The sequence below is a fragment of the Melanerpes formicivorus genome, unplaced genomic scaffold (genome assembly GCF_026170545.1).
Source record: "Melanerpes formicivorus ecotype bairdi unplaced genomic scaffold, bMelFor1.0.p_v2 SCAF_81, whole genome shotgun sequence".
NCBI lineage: Eukaryota > Metazoa > Chordata > Aves > Piciformes > Picidae > Melanerpes > Melanerpes formicivorus.
The window spans coordinates 2,249,463-2,265,453 of record NW_027142433.1 but is presented as its reverse complement, the minus strand read 5'-3'; the positions used below and the strand labels follow the sequence as shown (position 1 = coordinate 2,265,453).

Genomic DNA, 15,991 nt, shown 5'->3' with positions numbered 1-15,991 from the left:
TGGGAGAACGTTCAGCTCCTTTACAGTCAGGTCTCTGAGGATGATTTAAGTGCTCTAAAAGAGGACATTTTATCTTGTTTGGGTTTTCTCCTTCTCTTTTGTTTTGTTTGTTGGTTTGGTTTGCTTTGTGCAGGTTGGCACAGTCCTTCCCACAGCCCCTCGAAACAAAGCCATTGCTGAGCCAGCGGGAAGCGGCTCCGGCGGTGCCGCTGCCGCAGCGCACGGACAGGCGCCCGCTGAGCGACACCTTCCCCGACAGCTGGAACGACAGCTCGCACTACGACAACACGGGCTTCGTGGCGGAGGAGAGCACGGTGGACAGCCCCAACGCCAACCCCCTCCTGAGCACCAAAACCAGAAGCACCTCGGCGCACGGGCGGAGGCCGCTGATCAGGCAAGACAGGATAGTCGGCATTCCCCTGGAGCTGGAGCAGCCCACGCTCAGAAACACACACGAATCTGAAGTGCCTCCTCCCAACCCTTGGCAAAATTGGACCAGAACCCCTAGTCCTTTTGAAGACAGGACAGCTTTTCCTTCCAAACTGGAAAGCACCCCCACCACCAGCCCTTTGCCTGAGCGGAAAGATCACATCAAGGAGGCTGCTGAGATGACCGGCACCTTCCCCCCGGGGATAGCGTGGGAATATCACGATTCCAACGCTAACCGAAGCCTCACCAATGTGTTTTCCCACATCCACTGTCGCCCGGACCCTTCCAAAAACGTCATCTCCATCAGCAAGAGCACGGAGCGCCTGTCCCCCATGATGAGGGATTTGAAAACAAACAAGTTCAAGAAGTCGCAGAGCATCGACGAGATAGACATCGGCACGTACAAAGTGTACAACATCCCCTTAGAAAACTATGCATCCGGTAACGATACCGTAGGAACCCACGAGAGGGTGGACAAGCTCCTGGGCCCGGAGCACGGCATGCTGAGCATGTCCCGCAGCCAGTCGGTCCCCATGCTGGACGACGAGCTGCTGACCTACGGCAGCGTCAAGGTGCAGCCGCAGCAGAAGCCGTCCGTCACCAAGAAAGTCTACCAGTTCGACCAAAGCTTCAACCCGCAGGGAGCGGTGGAGGTCACGGCGGAGAAGAGGCTACCGCAGCCTTTCCAGATCAACCCCGAGTACATTCCCCAGCAGAGTAAAAACCTGCCCCAGGAGCTGGTCAGCCCCAGGGTGTACCGCGGCTACCCGCCCGTGGAGCACATGTTCTCCTTCTCCCAGCCGTCGGTGAACGACGAGACGGTCGCTCCCCCCTTCGCCACCCAAGGGTCCCGGCCAGGGTTCTTGAGGAGGGCAGATTCGCTGGTCAGCTCCACCGAGATGTCCATGTTCAGGAGAGTCAGTGAGCCCCACGAGCTGCCCGTGACCGACAGGTATGGCAGGCCTCCATACCGAGCGGCTGTGGAGCGCCAGGGCAGCATGGCGCTCTCTGAGTCTCAGTTCCTCAAGAGGAACGGCAGGTACGAAGACGAGCATCCTTCCTACCAAGAAGTGAAAGCCCAGACCGGGAGCTTTCCGGTTAAAAACCTTACCCAAAGGCGGCCGCTGTCGGCAAGAAGCTACAGTACAGAGAGTTACGGCACGTCCCAAACCAGGCCGGTTTCAGCGAGGCCTACAATGGCAGCTCTGCTGGAAAAGATACCTTCAGACTATAACTTGGGTAACTATGGCGACAAGCCTTCCGATAGCAGTGATATAAAGACAAGGCCTACCCCTGTGAAGGGAAATGAGAGCTGTGCTAAAATGCCCGCTGACTGGAGACAACAGCTACTTAGACATATAGAAGCTAGAAGGTTAGACAGGGTATGTTTGGCATTTCTCTGCAATTAATGCCTTTAGTTGTGTGTTTCGGTATGTCAAACTCTTTGCACGTCCCGTGGTCGCTACCAGAGTTTCCCAGCCGTGAAGTCCTTGCATTGCCAAGCAGGGGAGCCGGCCCTCGAAAAGAGGTTCCCAGTCATGAAAGTTCTTGTGTTTGATACTATCAGAGGAACCAGCCCTCCAAAAGAGGGTCCTGGGGGGTGGGGGTGGGGATGGGGGGTGTGCTCAAAAAAGTGAGGGGTGAACTGAGTGATGAGGGGTCTCTGGGTGAGGAGTGCTCCCTGGAGCACGTTACTAAGGTGGTAACTGCTGCAGCACTGTCTGAAGTAACTGACTACATCCACTGCCCCAGGAGGTGCTTGGGAAGCAGGCAGACGTAGCGCTTCAGGACACGGTTTATTGCTCCTGGTGGTGCTGGTGTGGTGGTTGGACCCGATGATCTTCCAGGTCTTTTCCAACCAAAACAATTCCATGAACCTATGATTCCAGATCCCTCCTTGTCACAGAATCATTACGGTTGGGAAAGACCTTCAAGGTCATCAGACCCAACCGCAACCCAACTACCTTGGCCGTGAGGCTGCAGCTCACCACCACAGCAACGCGCTGGGAGCTCTCAGATGTGCTGGGTACATCTTGGCAGCAAAAGGCAATAAAGAAAAACAGGTTTCAAACAACCACAGCAACGAAGAGCAGAAGAATGTATTTTAGCTGGTGTGGATTTTAGTGGAAGGGGATTTAAAGGTGCCTCAGCTCTGAAAAAATGTTTTTGCTGGATATACACTGCCCCTGGTTTGGAACCAGGAGGAGGATTTTTACTCCTTTTAGCTGCAGGAAATTAGGCTGATTTGCCCTTTTTTTAATACACATAGAGAGTGCCTGGTTTCGGTCATGATCTTGAGTATTTAACAGCCTACTTCATGAATCGCATTCACCCCAGGATCTGAAGTGGTTGTGAGAAATTCCTGCCATGAAATGCAGAAGGGAGTCTCAACAGTGTGTCCAGATACCTATTTTAATGCCAGCTGCTCATGGGTTTGAGGTTAATATCTTCATTACCTTCCAGTTGCTCCAGTGTGATGCATATTAAAATACCATGAAGGATCAAATGGGTAAACTTTAAACACTGCCTCGAAAGCTGAAGGTTTTTTCCTTCAGCTGTTTGAGGGGTTGGGGTTGGCCTTTTTTGTGTGTTGTATAAAACTGAAACACTTCATTCCTAGGCAAAGTGGCAGCTCAAGCAGAGATGTTTCTGGTGGAAATAAACCCTTCCCAGATCTTGCTGGTCTAAGAAATACCTTTACACGTAGTTTACAGTGTGTGTTTGCTTAAGAAGTGCTTTAACTGAGGGCAATTCAGCCCATCTAGTCAAATTGAGCCCACCTAATTGAATGGAATTCATCTAGTTAAACTGAGTCCATCTAGTTCAATGGAGTCCATCTAGTTAAACTGAGTTTGTCTAGTTAAATGGAGTGCATATAGTTAAATAGAGTCCATCTAGTTAAACTGAGTTTGTCTAGTTAAACTGAGTCCATCTAGTTAAATGGAGCCCACTCAGTTAAATGGAGTCCATCTAGTTAAACTGAGTTTGTCTAATTAAATGGAGTCCATCTAGTTAAACTGAGTTTGTCTAATTAAATGGAGTCCATCTAGTTAAATGGAGTCCATCTAGTTAAACTGAGTTTGTCTAGTTAAACGGAGTCCACCTAGTTAAATGGAGTTTGTCTAGTCAAATGGAGTCCATCTAGTGAAATGGAGCCCACTTAGTTAAATGGAGTCCATCTAGTTAAACTGAGTTTGTCTAGTTAAACTGAGTCCATCTAGTTAAACTGAGTTTGTCTAGTCAAATGGAGTCCATCTAGTGAAATGGAGCCCACTCAGTTAAATGGAGTCCATCTAGTTAAACGGAGCCTACTCAGTTAAATGGAGTCCATAGTAAGCCCTGCAGGTGCCAGCTAATTCCCAGTGCTTTGCCACACATGATAAGCAAAGCTCTAAGAAGCAGGGCTGTCTGGTGGAGGTTCTGATGATGAGAATTCCCAGGCACTGCAATGCAGCAGCTGCTTCAGGAGAAGACACTGCCCATAGCCAGCAAGATGCTGGGCTGTGCAGGACCTAGGCTAGCTTGTCCCCTGAGCTCACCAGGAGCAGTCACAAAGCTCGCTGAGATGCAGAGCCGCTTCGTACAGGGGTTCTCCTCTGCCACTGACGCTCTCCAATGCTAGATACACGTTTTGGGTTGCACAGCCGCACCAAAATTTGGCCACCCTGGCAAAAATAAAGACTTGTACCACCTTCTATACTGCAGTTTGCAAACGACAGATAACAACACACCTCATCTGCTGTCAGCGTTGAAGTCTTTTCTGGTATCCATTTTATGTACAACCTAGCGATGTATTTGCTTCCGTGTGAGCCAGTGCATGCCTCAAAGAAGCTCTTTACTCCTTGGTTAACTGTTTGTTTGCTTAAAAACTAAAACTCCTGTGAAATTAACCATATATATATATGTGTGATACTTGATTCAAGGAGCATGTGTGTTCATATCCTGTCACGTGGTTGTTTCCTCTACTCAGACCGCTGCTTACAAACACAACACAGTTAGCCTTGGCATGCTGCACTCTGGAGGGTTTTCAGCAATGCATGCCGGCAGAAGCATGACTTTAAACTTGCAGCCTAAATCTAAATTTGAAAGCCAAATGCTTCAAGAGCTACCTCTACCGAAAGTAAGTATGGGATAGCCCAGCACCTACCAGCCTTACCAAACCGATTCTTAATGATTTATTACTCCTTTGCTTTTTTTGGTGGGTTTTTTTTTCCCCTCCCTCCCCTCCCCTCCCACCCCTGGGGTTAGCTTTTTGTTTTTTGCCTCTTATTCATGCTTAGACTACACACAATCCAAAAAGCAAAGAGAGCTGGCACGTGGGTTCTTGGTTTCCTGCTCAGTTCTGATCTTGCTTTTTGGATTCCTTGCTCACCTGGCTGTCATTACTGCTTCCTTGCCTCTCGTCCTCCAGACCGACGCCATCGCTTCTCTCGGTGGCTTAATCCGTGCGCAGCAGGAGCGGGGGAAGCGTGTTTGGTTCTGTGACTGTTTGAGCTGAGAAAGGTGGATGGGGAAATGCTTAATGTTCATTTCAACAGGCTGCAGGAGACAGGGATTTCCAATATTTGGATGTTAATAACTGCCTCTAGAAAGCAAATGGTTTTCTCCTATTGAGTGCAGGCCTGCCACACCCCAGCTGATTTTAATCCTTTGTTGGGTAATGCCTCTGCAAAGAAAACAATCTTCTGATTTCTCTCACTGTTCTTCTCACAGCTGCTAATCACAGAATGGCTCAGGTTGGAAGGGACCTTAGAAATCATCTACTCCAACCTCTCTGCCACAGGCAGGGATGCCTCTCAACTAGACTTGATTGCTTGAGGCCTCATTAATTCTCTGCTCGTGATAAATGCGGTCATACAAAATGAATCAAATGATTGATGGGAGAAGCATGTATGACAAGCCAGAGAACAACATAGAACCACTCAGTAATTCACGTTGGAAAAGACCTTTAAGATCATCCAACCATTAGCCCAGCACTGCCAGGTCACCACTAAACCATATCCCTCAGCACCACATCTACACAGCTTTGGAACCCCTACTGCGATCTGGACTCCACCACTGCCCTGAGGAGCCTGGGACAGGCCTTGACAACCCTCTAGGGGATGAAATTGTTCCTCATATCCAACCTAAGCCTCCCCTGGCCCAACCTGAGGACATTTCCTCTTGTTTCTTCTTCCTTGGGGGAAGACACAAACCCCCACCTCACTCCAACCTCCTTGCAGGGAGTTACAGAGAGCCAGAAGGTCTCCCCTCAGCCTCCTTTCCTCCAGACTGAACAGCCCCAGCTCCCTCAGCTGTTCCTCAGAAGATTTGTGCTCTAGACATCGCAGAAGCGTTGTCAGAGTGTCAAGAGGAGGGATACTGAGCCCTTGCTCTGCATCACACCTGGCCACACCGGAGCCCTGGCAGCCGGTTGCAGCCCCTTGCAGGCAGTGGCACTGCTGGGGTTGTGCGTAACGGCAGCAGTCAAAGGGACGAGCATCGTTAAGTCTCCTACTGCATTAGCAGCAGGAGCTGTTGGTACAAATTAGCAACATCTCTGTGAGTAATTAAAGGGTAGCAGAGCACAGATCCAGGCGCTGAAATGTGATCATCTGCGCTGGTAATTGCCGGGCTGGCCTCTGGTGTGGGTTGGCCTCGGCCAGCTGGCAACCTCCCAGCCCATCCCTGGCCGCAGCTCCACAGTCAGCACCGGCCAGAAATTCCCAAAGGAGGGTTCCAATGCCCCAGCTAAGAGGTTCAATCCAAGCCCTTTTAAAAGAGTAAGATCATTTCATGGTAGCAACATGACCAGATTGTGGTGCTTGGCCAAGGACAGGTCTTAGCCCTGCTTAGCTTGCTAAACAGCGGCGTGCGCATCGCACATGGGGCTGCCAGGCAAGGCTGTGACCGCTTAGCAGTGCACACAGACACTCAGATCACTGCCAGGCTCCTCCTGCTCTCCACATGCTTCATCTACACCTCCCATCCCTGGTTTTAAACAAGTCCTAATGTTAGTATGTGCTTCTCTGTTGTTGAGTTGATGACCTCTAGGTCCAATCTTAACTGTAGTCGTGTGTGTGTGTGTTTGGGCACAGACAGCTTTCTGGTGTTGGTCATACTGTTGTTTTCACCCAAAGAATTTGTTTGTCTCCTTGAGCTTATACTAATTCTTGTCACAAGTCATAGGTTTAGGTTGGAAGGGACCTTGAAGACCATCTAGTTTCAATGCCTCTGCCGTGGGCAGGGACAACTCCCACTAGAGCAGGTTGCTCAAAGCCTCATCCAACGTGGCCTTGAACACCTCCAGGACAGGTTGGATGAGGCCTTGGGCAACCTGGCCTGGTAAGAAAGCCATTTTGGCATCAACTCCAAATGATGGTGGTGGTTTTCTACACACACCTAGGAATAAGGTGTTATAAATACATCACTTCCAAAGAGTTTTCAGGGTGTAGATAAAGATGGTTACTAAAACATGGAGGCACGAGGACAGGCATGAAGCTGTTCAGAGTGACAATGCCTTGGGATGTGGTTTCAAGTGAATTACCCTGCTGTATACTTCACCAGCATTTCATTGCTACATACCCATCTAAAATGTGATGCTGAACTGCATGGGGGGGGGAAGGGGGTTGTAATTTTCTTACTGTCTGGGGAAATGACTGTTGAGCAAATAATCTGAATGTTTAGTTATTGTTTAATTTTATTCCTTCCCATGTGCTAAAGGATTTGCATTTCTTAATGAATCCAGGCCACAGTTGCTTCATCTTTCCCCTCTTCTTCCTCCCCTTTCTCGTGGCCTTGATTCAAGAGAGTAATGAGTGAGGTCTAATTGTCCCCTGGAAGGTCAGGAAATCAAGTGCAGACATTCCTGACCTCCAGAAGGTTTCTTACAGCAGTTCTACCCCAGCTGCAAAATGGTCGAGCTGCTGCTTTTCACTTTTCACCTCAACTTCATAGTTTGAATGCAGTCTGCCCCAGCTCTAGGAATGAACAATATTGCCAGGCAGACAAATTCATTTGGCTGCAGCAAATGAAAAGGAAAAAGCTGTTGTGACAGATTCCTCCTCCTTATTGAGAAAGCAGAAAGCACCCTCTATTATTTTTGCTTCTTCCATTCCTGAGTGCAAGCTCACCTCTGCAGATTAGTCAGTCACTTATAAAACCAGTAGAGCATTGCCTGCAGTGACAAAAAGAAACACTTCTCAGAGGAATGCTTCCAATCTTTTTTGGCAGCAGTCTCCAAGTTCTTAGAAGAGCTGATGGCTTGGTGCACTTCCTGCCTCCGAGGCGCTCAGTGCCACCTTCCTTTAGGGATAAGCAGCACCTTCAGAGAATGGTGGAATCAAAGAGTGGTTTGGGTGGGAAAGGACCTCTCAAGAGCCATCCAGTCCAACCCCCCTGCAGTCAGCAGGGACAGCTGCAACTAGAGAAGGCTGCTCAGAGCCCCAAACCACCTGACGTGCAATGGTTCCCTGGCTGGGGCACCTACCACCTCTCTGGGCAGCCAAACCCAGAGTCTCCCCACCCTCAGTGTCAAACATTTCTCCCTTCTCTCCAATCTGAATCTCCCTCTTTCTGTTCAAACCATCTCCCCTTGTCCTGTCACAATAGGCCCTGCACAAAAGTCTGTCCCCAGCTTTCTTTTTGACCCCTTTAAGTCCGTGAAGGCCAGCAGAAGGTCTCCCTGGAGCCTTCTCTTCTTCAGACTGAACAACCCCAACTCTGTCAGTCTGTCCTCACAGCAGAGGGCTTCCAGCCCTTGGATCATGGCTGTGGTCCTCCACTGAGGAGGAGAAGCAGGCATTCCCATGGGAAGCTGCCACACTGATCCCCTCTGTCTCTGTGTGGTGAGAACACCCCAACCACTGCACAAATTCATCTCACATGGAGAGGAGCAGATTCCAGCGCAGCCCTGGGCACCTTGGCCCGTGGGTGGCTCTGGAAGGGATGACTCACATCACCAAGATGATGACCTTTTTTTTCTCCTTGTTTTTCACTCCTCCTCAGAGCTGGAATTTCTGCCCTTGTACTTTCTCGTTGTGCAGGAGCTGTTTACTGCCCCCTAATCTCAGATGATGAACCCCTGTTTGGATGAGGCTTGTGTGGAGCAAAGAGGGCAGAATGGCTGAGCCATGAGTTGATGTAGGCATCAAGAGTCAGACCTAGGCCCAAACTGGGACCCAAGGGTCTAGCTGTGTGTGAGGGGCTCAGAGCCATGTCACCAGGTTTCATAGAGTCATTGTGGTTGGAAGAGACTTTAAGATCATGGAGTCCAACCATGAACCCAGCACTGCCAGGGCACCACTAAACCATGGCCCTCCACAGCTCTGAAACCCCTCCCAGGGATGCAGTGCCTTAGGGAGCACTGCAGCAGGCTCTGGACCAGTGTCTGTTGAGCTGTGAGAGCCAGCCTGTGGCAACAGTCCCAAGACTGGTCTTGACTCCCCATTTTCCCTGCGTGCAAAGCAAGCCCTTGAGGGAGGTGGTGCAGTTTCAAGAGGGGTTTTAATAGAAGGGGGGAATCCCCTCCTCCCTGATTTTCCTTGAATGATGAGGCAATTTGCTGCGATTCAAAACAACTCAGGTTGAACATTTTCAGGTGTTCTCTTCACTTAACCTCTGAGGAGTCCAGTCTTAATCACAAGTTACTCCTATTTACTTCACAAGGATATTTTTCCCCCCCTTTGCTTCAAAAAGCCACCAGCAAGACAGACATTCTTCATCAGCCACCAGCTCCCAGCTTTTATGCTTCAAAGCGACAGTTCCATTTGTTCTTTCAGTCACCTAAAGCAGTGTTTCATGATTGGCCTTTTTTGCTTTCATTATTATTATTACTTAATTTTTTTAAGCATGAAGCTGAAGAAGAAATTGCTGGAATGGCAAGAACAGGCTTTGGTTTTGTGTGTGTGTGTGTCTTTTGAGTTTGCAGATTGCCATTAATCAGAACTGAATAAGCAATTAACTGAATTAGCACTGCAGAAGGCTAAGTGCTGTCAGGACACAATGCTGGGGTGTTTTGTTTTTTTTTTGGGGGGGGGGGGGGGAAGAACCTGGCCATGTTCAACAAATTCCCACAAACAGAGAGAGAAAAGCAGGATGGGACAGGAAAAATACTGATGGTCCTAAAAATACTAAGAAGAGAAGGGAAATAACCAGGGGGGGAAAGGGATGAAGGAGAGAGAAGTGGGCAAAAGTCACAAAGGCATCAGGCTCGTTCAGGACACTTTAACTGTGTGATGTGCCCATTCATAATTAGCAAAGTAGCTGGCTACTGATGAATGCTGGGCAGGTGGTGGGGAGTTGGACTAGATGATCTCTAGAGGTCCCTTCCAACCCTTAACATTCTGTGATCCTGGGATAGTCTAATAGCTAAGAGCAAACCCAGCCACAGCCTAGTGACAGTTGGGTGAGCACATCACAGGGTGATGCACAGCCTGTAGCATGAGGTGAAAGAGAGATTGGCCGCTGGGATGTGCTGCCCAGGGAGGTGGTGGAGTCCCCAGCCCTGGAGGTACTTAAAAAGAGAGCCTGGCTGAGGCACTTGGTGCCATGGCTTAGTTGATTAGATGGTGTTGGGTGAGAGGTTGGACCTGATGATCTCAGAGGTCTTTTCCTACCTGGTTAATTATGTGTTCTGTATTCTGAAAGGTGCCATAAGCCAAACAACACAGAATCACAGAATGATAGAGATTGGAAGGGACCTCTGGAGATCATCCAGTCCAAGCCCCCTCCTAAAGAAGGGAGACCCACAGCAGCTTGCCCAGACAGGGAGACTCCACAACCTCTCTGGGCAGCCTGCTCCAGGCCTCCAGCACCCTCACACCAAACAAGTTTCTCCTATTCAGATGGAACCTCCTGGGTTCCAGTTTTTGCTCACTGCCCCTTGTCCTGTCCCTGGGCACCACTGAGCAGAGTCTGGCCCCAGCCTCTTGCTCCCCACAGCTCCTTTAGCTCTTGCTGAGCATTGCTCAGCTCCCCTCTGGGGCTGCTCTTCTGCAGGCTCTCAGCCCCAGGGCTCTCAGCCTTTCCTCCTCACAGAGCTGCTCCAGGCCCCTCAGCATCTTTGGAGCCTCCCCTGGACTCTCTCCAGCAGTTCCCTGTCTCTCTTGAACTGGGGAGCCCAGAACTGGCCCCAGGACCCCAGCTGTGGACTGAGTAGGACAGAATAGAGAGGGAGGACTGGAGGAATACTTTCTGAAGAAATATAATTTAATCTTGGTGGCAAGTTCTTACTGGAGAAGGCTTTGCTGGCTGAGTGAGCCATGAGAAGCTTCTCACTCAAGTGCTCAGTGGCAGACTGCACACTTAAAGCAGGGAGCTTTGCCCAGATTTGGTTCTCTGAAACTCCTGACCTACCTTAAATTAACTTCCTCTTTTTTTTTTACACCCCCCCCCTCACCATTCATTATTCTCATTACTCCTCTTGTATCCCTTCCAAGATGTCCTGCTTGCCAAGAGTCACCCCAGAAATGTGCCTGCACGTGGATGAAAGGCCCCAGAGCTGTGCAGGGGTTTGGGTGTTAGCCGTAGTGTGTTGCACTTTAACTGTGGGTTTGGTTTAACTGAAATGAAACCAAAACAATTAAGAAAGTAAAAAAACAAAACAAAACAAAATATCTAAAGGAAGAGAGGATTTTGCTGTGGTGCTGACTAAAGGCTGCCCCTACCATTTCTGCAACAGACCCCATCGCAGCAGAGCAGCATCCTGGACAACGGGCAGGAGGAGGTGACCGTGGGCAGCCAGTGGAACCCCTACCCGCTGGGGCGGCGGGACGTGCCACCCGACACCGTCACCAAGAAGGTAAGCAAGCCACCAGCCCAGCTGAACACCACAGCTGCCCTGGGCTCCTTTCCCCAGTGAAGGAGGAGGAGGAGAGGAGGTCGATTTGCTACCATTACTAATGTAAGAAAACCTCCTCCAACTCGCCAGCGACTTGTTGTTGCGATAACGTGGAGTTCTATTCAGCAGGGTTAGAATTCAGATGAAAAGCTGCTCTCCAAAAGCCCAGGTTCACTCCTGTGCCACTTTCAGCTCCCAGCTACACACATCAACAGCCAGGATGGTGGTCTCAAAAGAGCAAGTCTGAGACCTGTACCTTATCTCCACATACAGTGACTGCAGCCGGAAAGCACGTAAAGCAAAGCCAGATCCCAGAGTTCGGAGTGGCTGCGTTCAAAGGAGTCCTGGTGCACAGTGGGTGGTGTGTCAAACTGCAGTTCATGTGGGTTTCAACATCCCAAGGGTTTGCCTTCCTTCTCCCCTAAGCGGGTAATGCACTCACAAGGATGTCAGACCAATACCTTACCCTGTTCCAAAAGAGGTTTGGGAAATGCCTGTTTGTCTTCCAAAGCTGCAGGCAGTAACGGGGATGGATCAAGGGTGGTGGTGCCATGCCTGGCTTGGGACTCTTTTAATACAGATGCTAGTACTCAAAGTGTGTGAGATGTCCTCAGTGGGCTTGGCAGGTGCCTTCCTGCCTCCTATCCTGAGAAGTCTTCATTCCAGTCGTGTGGGATATCCACAGCAGGCTTGGCAGGTGCCTTCCTCCCTCCTGTCCTGACAAGTCTTCATTCCAATTTCAATTCCATTCCTCAGTTCATCACAACAAAACAAATGTGTAGAGATGGAGGCCAGCCCAGTGTCTGGATGCTCACAGACATCTTGGCAGAGCCATCCAGGCTGATGTTCCTCGTCATTTGCTGATGAACTCCCTAGAAAAGGGCTCCAATTTCTAGTACCTTGTGGTGGTAGCTATTAAATTCCAGTGCTTGGATCTGGCCTGTTTGGATGCAAACACTGGCTGTTCTCTCTTGGCTCTGCTCATCCCCTGAGAAACTGCCACTTTTGGATGCTCTCCTCATAAAGCTGCAGAATGGAGGCTCTTGACAGAGCAGCACTGTGTTTGCAATCAGCTTTGGAAGGCAGAGCTGCACGTGCAAGCAGTGATAACGGCATGGGTTGATGTCAGCGTGGAGGCTGGTCCTGAAGGCAATGTGAAAGTCTCAGTGTGGACACAGTTAACTTCTGCAGCCTGATTACCCATCAGCACTGATGAGGCTCATCTCTCCCTACTGCTTTCACATCTTTATAGAATCACAGAGTTGGAAAATGCTCCTAAGGTCATCGAGTCCAACTGCCAACAACCAGGGCAACCGTAGAAGCAGGAGCCCTTGACTGCATCCAGGAGCAGCAGCAAGAGAGACACACAGAATAATAAAGGTTGGGAAGGACCTCAGAGATCATGAAGGCCAACCATTAGCTCAGCACCACCAGGTCACCACTAAACTATGTCCTTCACCACCATGTACCAGAGCTGCTTGGAGATGGGTGACTGAAGCCATCGCACCCAGAACAGCTCAGAGACTCCTCCCAAGGCAAGGGAGGATGGTTCACAGATTGCATCAGGTTGGAAGGGGCCCTCAAAGGTCATCTTGTCCACCTCCCCTGCAGTGAGCAAGGACACCTCCAGTTAGATCAGGCTGCCCAGGGCCACACTGAGTCTGATCTTTAATGAGGAGGAGGAGGAAGAGGCCCTGATGTTGTCTGATGGAGTTGGCTCCAACAGCCAAATTGTTTGAAGGGTTTCTTTATCCTCTGATATGCAAGAAACTGGGATAAGGCATTTAAGAGGAGCCACTGCTTGTCTTCACTGGCATGCTGGGCAAAAACTGCATCACAGAACCACACAGGTTGGAAAGGACCTCTGGAGATCACACAGTCCAGCCCAAACCCTGCATTTACCCATCCCCAGCCACCACAGCCTCTGTCTTGCATTTGTGCATCTCCAGCAGCGTTACCAGAACAAGCAACTGCAGCTTCTGGTTTGTTCTCCATACTCCAGCATTTGGCTGCTCAGATGAGGAAAGCTGAGAGGTTGCCCAGGCAGGTCATGGATGCCTGCTCCCTGGAGGGGTTCAAGACCAGGTTAGATGAGGCCTTGAGCAACCTGCTCTAGTGGAAGGTGTCCTGGAACTAGAAGATCTTTAAGGCCCCTTCCAACCCAAACCATTCTATGAATCTATGACAGTTCAAGCATTGCATAATCCAGCTGAAACCTGCTTAACTCTGTGGAGCAAACCATTGTTCAATCCCTTGGCAGCTTCTTACCTTATACTGTAAATATTGGAGAGGGAGCTGAGAGTAATTAACTTTTCATGTGGCTGTTAGCTCAAGCAAAGAGCACAAGTGACACTGGGGGAAGCAGGCTGCATAAGAGATTTCCTTTTGTGCCTGCAGAATAAATAACTCCATTTTTTTCCCCCAGTAAGGCAGCTCATCCCACTCCCAGCAAGAGCTGTGGTGTGAATACACCAGGAGAAGTGATATCATCTCTTCAAACTCTATTAACAGGAGTGAGAAAATGAGGTCTGAAAATTGCTTCCCCAGCATCCTCAGGAGGGGGTTTGCAGTGTCCATGGAAAGTGACCTCCAGCCTCCTGCTTTCCTGGCACCTGGGGTGGAAAATGGAGCAATTCTTTGAAGTCAGGCTCAGAAAACCTTCCCTAGAATTGAAATCCAACACAAGAAACAAACTGCAGCATCAGAAGTTCCATCTAAACATCAGGAGGAACTTCTTTAATGTAAGGGTGATGGAGCACTGGGGCAGGCTGGCTGGAGGGCTGGTGAAGTCTCCACTTCTGGAGACATTCAAACCCCACCTGGGTGTGCTCCTGTGCAACCTTATTTAGGCCAACCTGCCTTGGCAGGGGGGGATTGGACCTGATGATCTCCAGAGGTCCCTTCCAACCTCCACCATCCTGTGACTCTGTGAAATGGTGGAAATACAACTTGTGGCAGATGGGTGAGTGGGCTCCTGCAGGCCAGAGTCACTGTGTGGTGGAGATGAAGCTGGAAAACCCAACAGGAGGTGTTCAAGGATCATGTGGACTTAGGAAGCGTTTTCCTTCCTGCAAGAGTGGTCAGGCACTGGAACAGGCTGCCCAGGAGGTGGTGGAGTCCCCACCCCTGGAGGTGTTCAAGATATGTGTGGCCCTGGCACTTGGGGACATGGTTTAGTGGCCATGGTGGTGTTGGGTCCATGGTTGGACTCAATCTTAGAGGTCTTTTCCAACTGAAACAACTCTGTGATTCTATGAAATCAGTGGAAGAGGAGCTGGGACTTGCTCTCCAAGGAGAAGAGTGTGTGCTGTGGATGGATGGACAGTGTAGACACAGTGGTCCATGTTCCTATACCATCCATACATGAAGGGCTGCTCCAGGGGCAGTGATGGCTCCTTGTGCAGGGTAGGGTGGGAATACTACACCATAATCACTGTGCCATTGTGGGGGGTGGGAGTGGCTGTTTCTGCCCTCTTTGCTGTTCAGAATGCACCTCAAATGCCAGCAGGTATGATCCTGTTTTGTCATCACCCCATAGTTTCGGGGCTCTCTGATGGAAAAGGTGGATACTTTCATCTTCCAATGGAACAATCCTAACTCATGTGATAGAAGACTACTGCATGCCTGCTTCCTGGGAGCAAACAACTTCTGTCATGTCAACAAAACCAGCTGGGGTCTGAGCTAGCTGCTCCTCCACGAAAAGGGCAGCAGTAGAAGTGTAGTGGAGGAGCCTCAAAAGGGAATTTCACCTGGAGTAGGGTAGATGGACATTAGGAAGAAGTTCCTTATTATGAGGGGGTAGAACACTGGAACAGGTTGCCCAGGGAGGTGGTGGAGGCCCCATCCCTGAAGACATTCACAGTCAGGCTTGATGGACCTCTGAGCAACCTGATACAGTTGGGGGATAACCCTGCTGACTGCAGGGGGCTTGGGCAAGAGGGCCTTTAAAGGTCCTCTCCAACCCAATGCATTCCATGATTGCATGAGAACAAAGAGGGAGAGTGATGATGGAAAATGAGCAGATAGCAGCTGAGCAGATACGAGTGCATGCTGAGGATGAGCTCAGGCTTGGGGCTGTGTAGGACTGTGTGAGCTGGCCTCTTCTGCTGCAGGATCACAGCAGCCCACGGGAAGGCTGAAGCTGTGCAGACTCTTGGTGATCCCTGTGTGGGCACTGAAGGTCTTGGTGGATGTGAAAGGAGCATATGCTGTGGAACTGGAGCAAGGCAGCTGCCTCAAAACTGGGACATACAAAAGTGTCTGAGTCACCAATTCTTCCCCTCTCTGACCTGGGAGTATCTCTGCCAGCCATGACTGAGAGGCTGGAGGTTCTTCCTGTGTCACTTCCAGCATCTGCTCTTGAAATCATAAAGTTATTTTGGGTGGAAGAGACTTTGAAAATCTTGGGGACCTGGGGGTACAGGTCAATAGTAGGCTGAACATGAGCCAGCAGTGTGCCCAGGGGGCCAAGAAGGCCAAGGGCATCCTGGCCTGCAGCAGGAACAGTGTGGCCAGCAGGAGCAGGGAAGTCATTCTGCCCTGTGCTCAGCACTGCTCAGGCCACACCTTGAGTCCTGTGTCCAGTTCTGGGCTCCTCAGGTTAGGAAAGATGTTGAGCTGCTGGAAGGTGTCCAGAGAAGGGCAAGAAAGCTGGGGAGGGGTCTGGGGCACAGCCCTGGGAGGAGAGGCTGAGGGAGCTGGGGTTGCTTAGCCTGGAGAAGAGGAGGCTCAGGGGAGACCTTC

General features: G+C 50.1%; 1 protein-coding gene across 5 annotated transcripts in view; it reads left to right on the top strand.

The window, feature by feature from the left end:
• The window catches only part of LRRC7 (leucine rich repeat containing 7), a 184,552-nt gene that overhangs the window by 148,953 nt on the left and 19,608 nt on the right, over positions 1-15,991 (top strand). For 3 of the 5 annotated variants that reach the window (XM_068164632.1, XM_068164635.1, XM_068164631.1), the window contains 3 exons: positions 134-1,811; positions 4,400-4,549; positions 11,090-11,209. In XM_068164632.1, the coding sequence (XP_068020733.1) occupies positions 134-1,811; positions 4,400-4,549; positions 11,090-11,209 (1,948 nt within the window). Of the gene's footprint in view, positions 1-133; positions 1,812-4,399; positions 4,550-11,089; positions 11,210-15,991 lie in introns of those variants that run through there. The other 2 variants (XM_068164630.1, XM_068164633.1) reach the window with 2 other exon arrangements.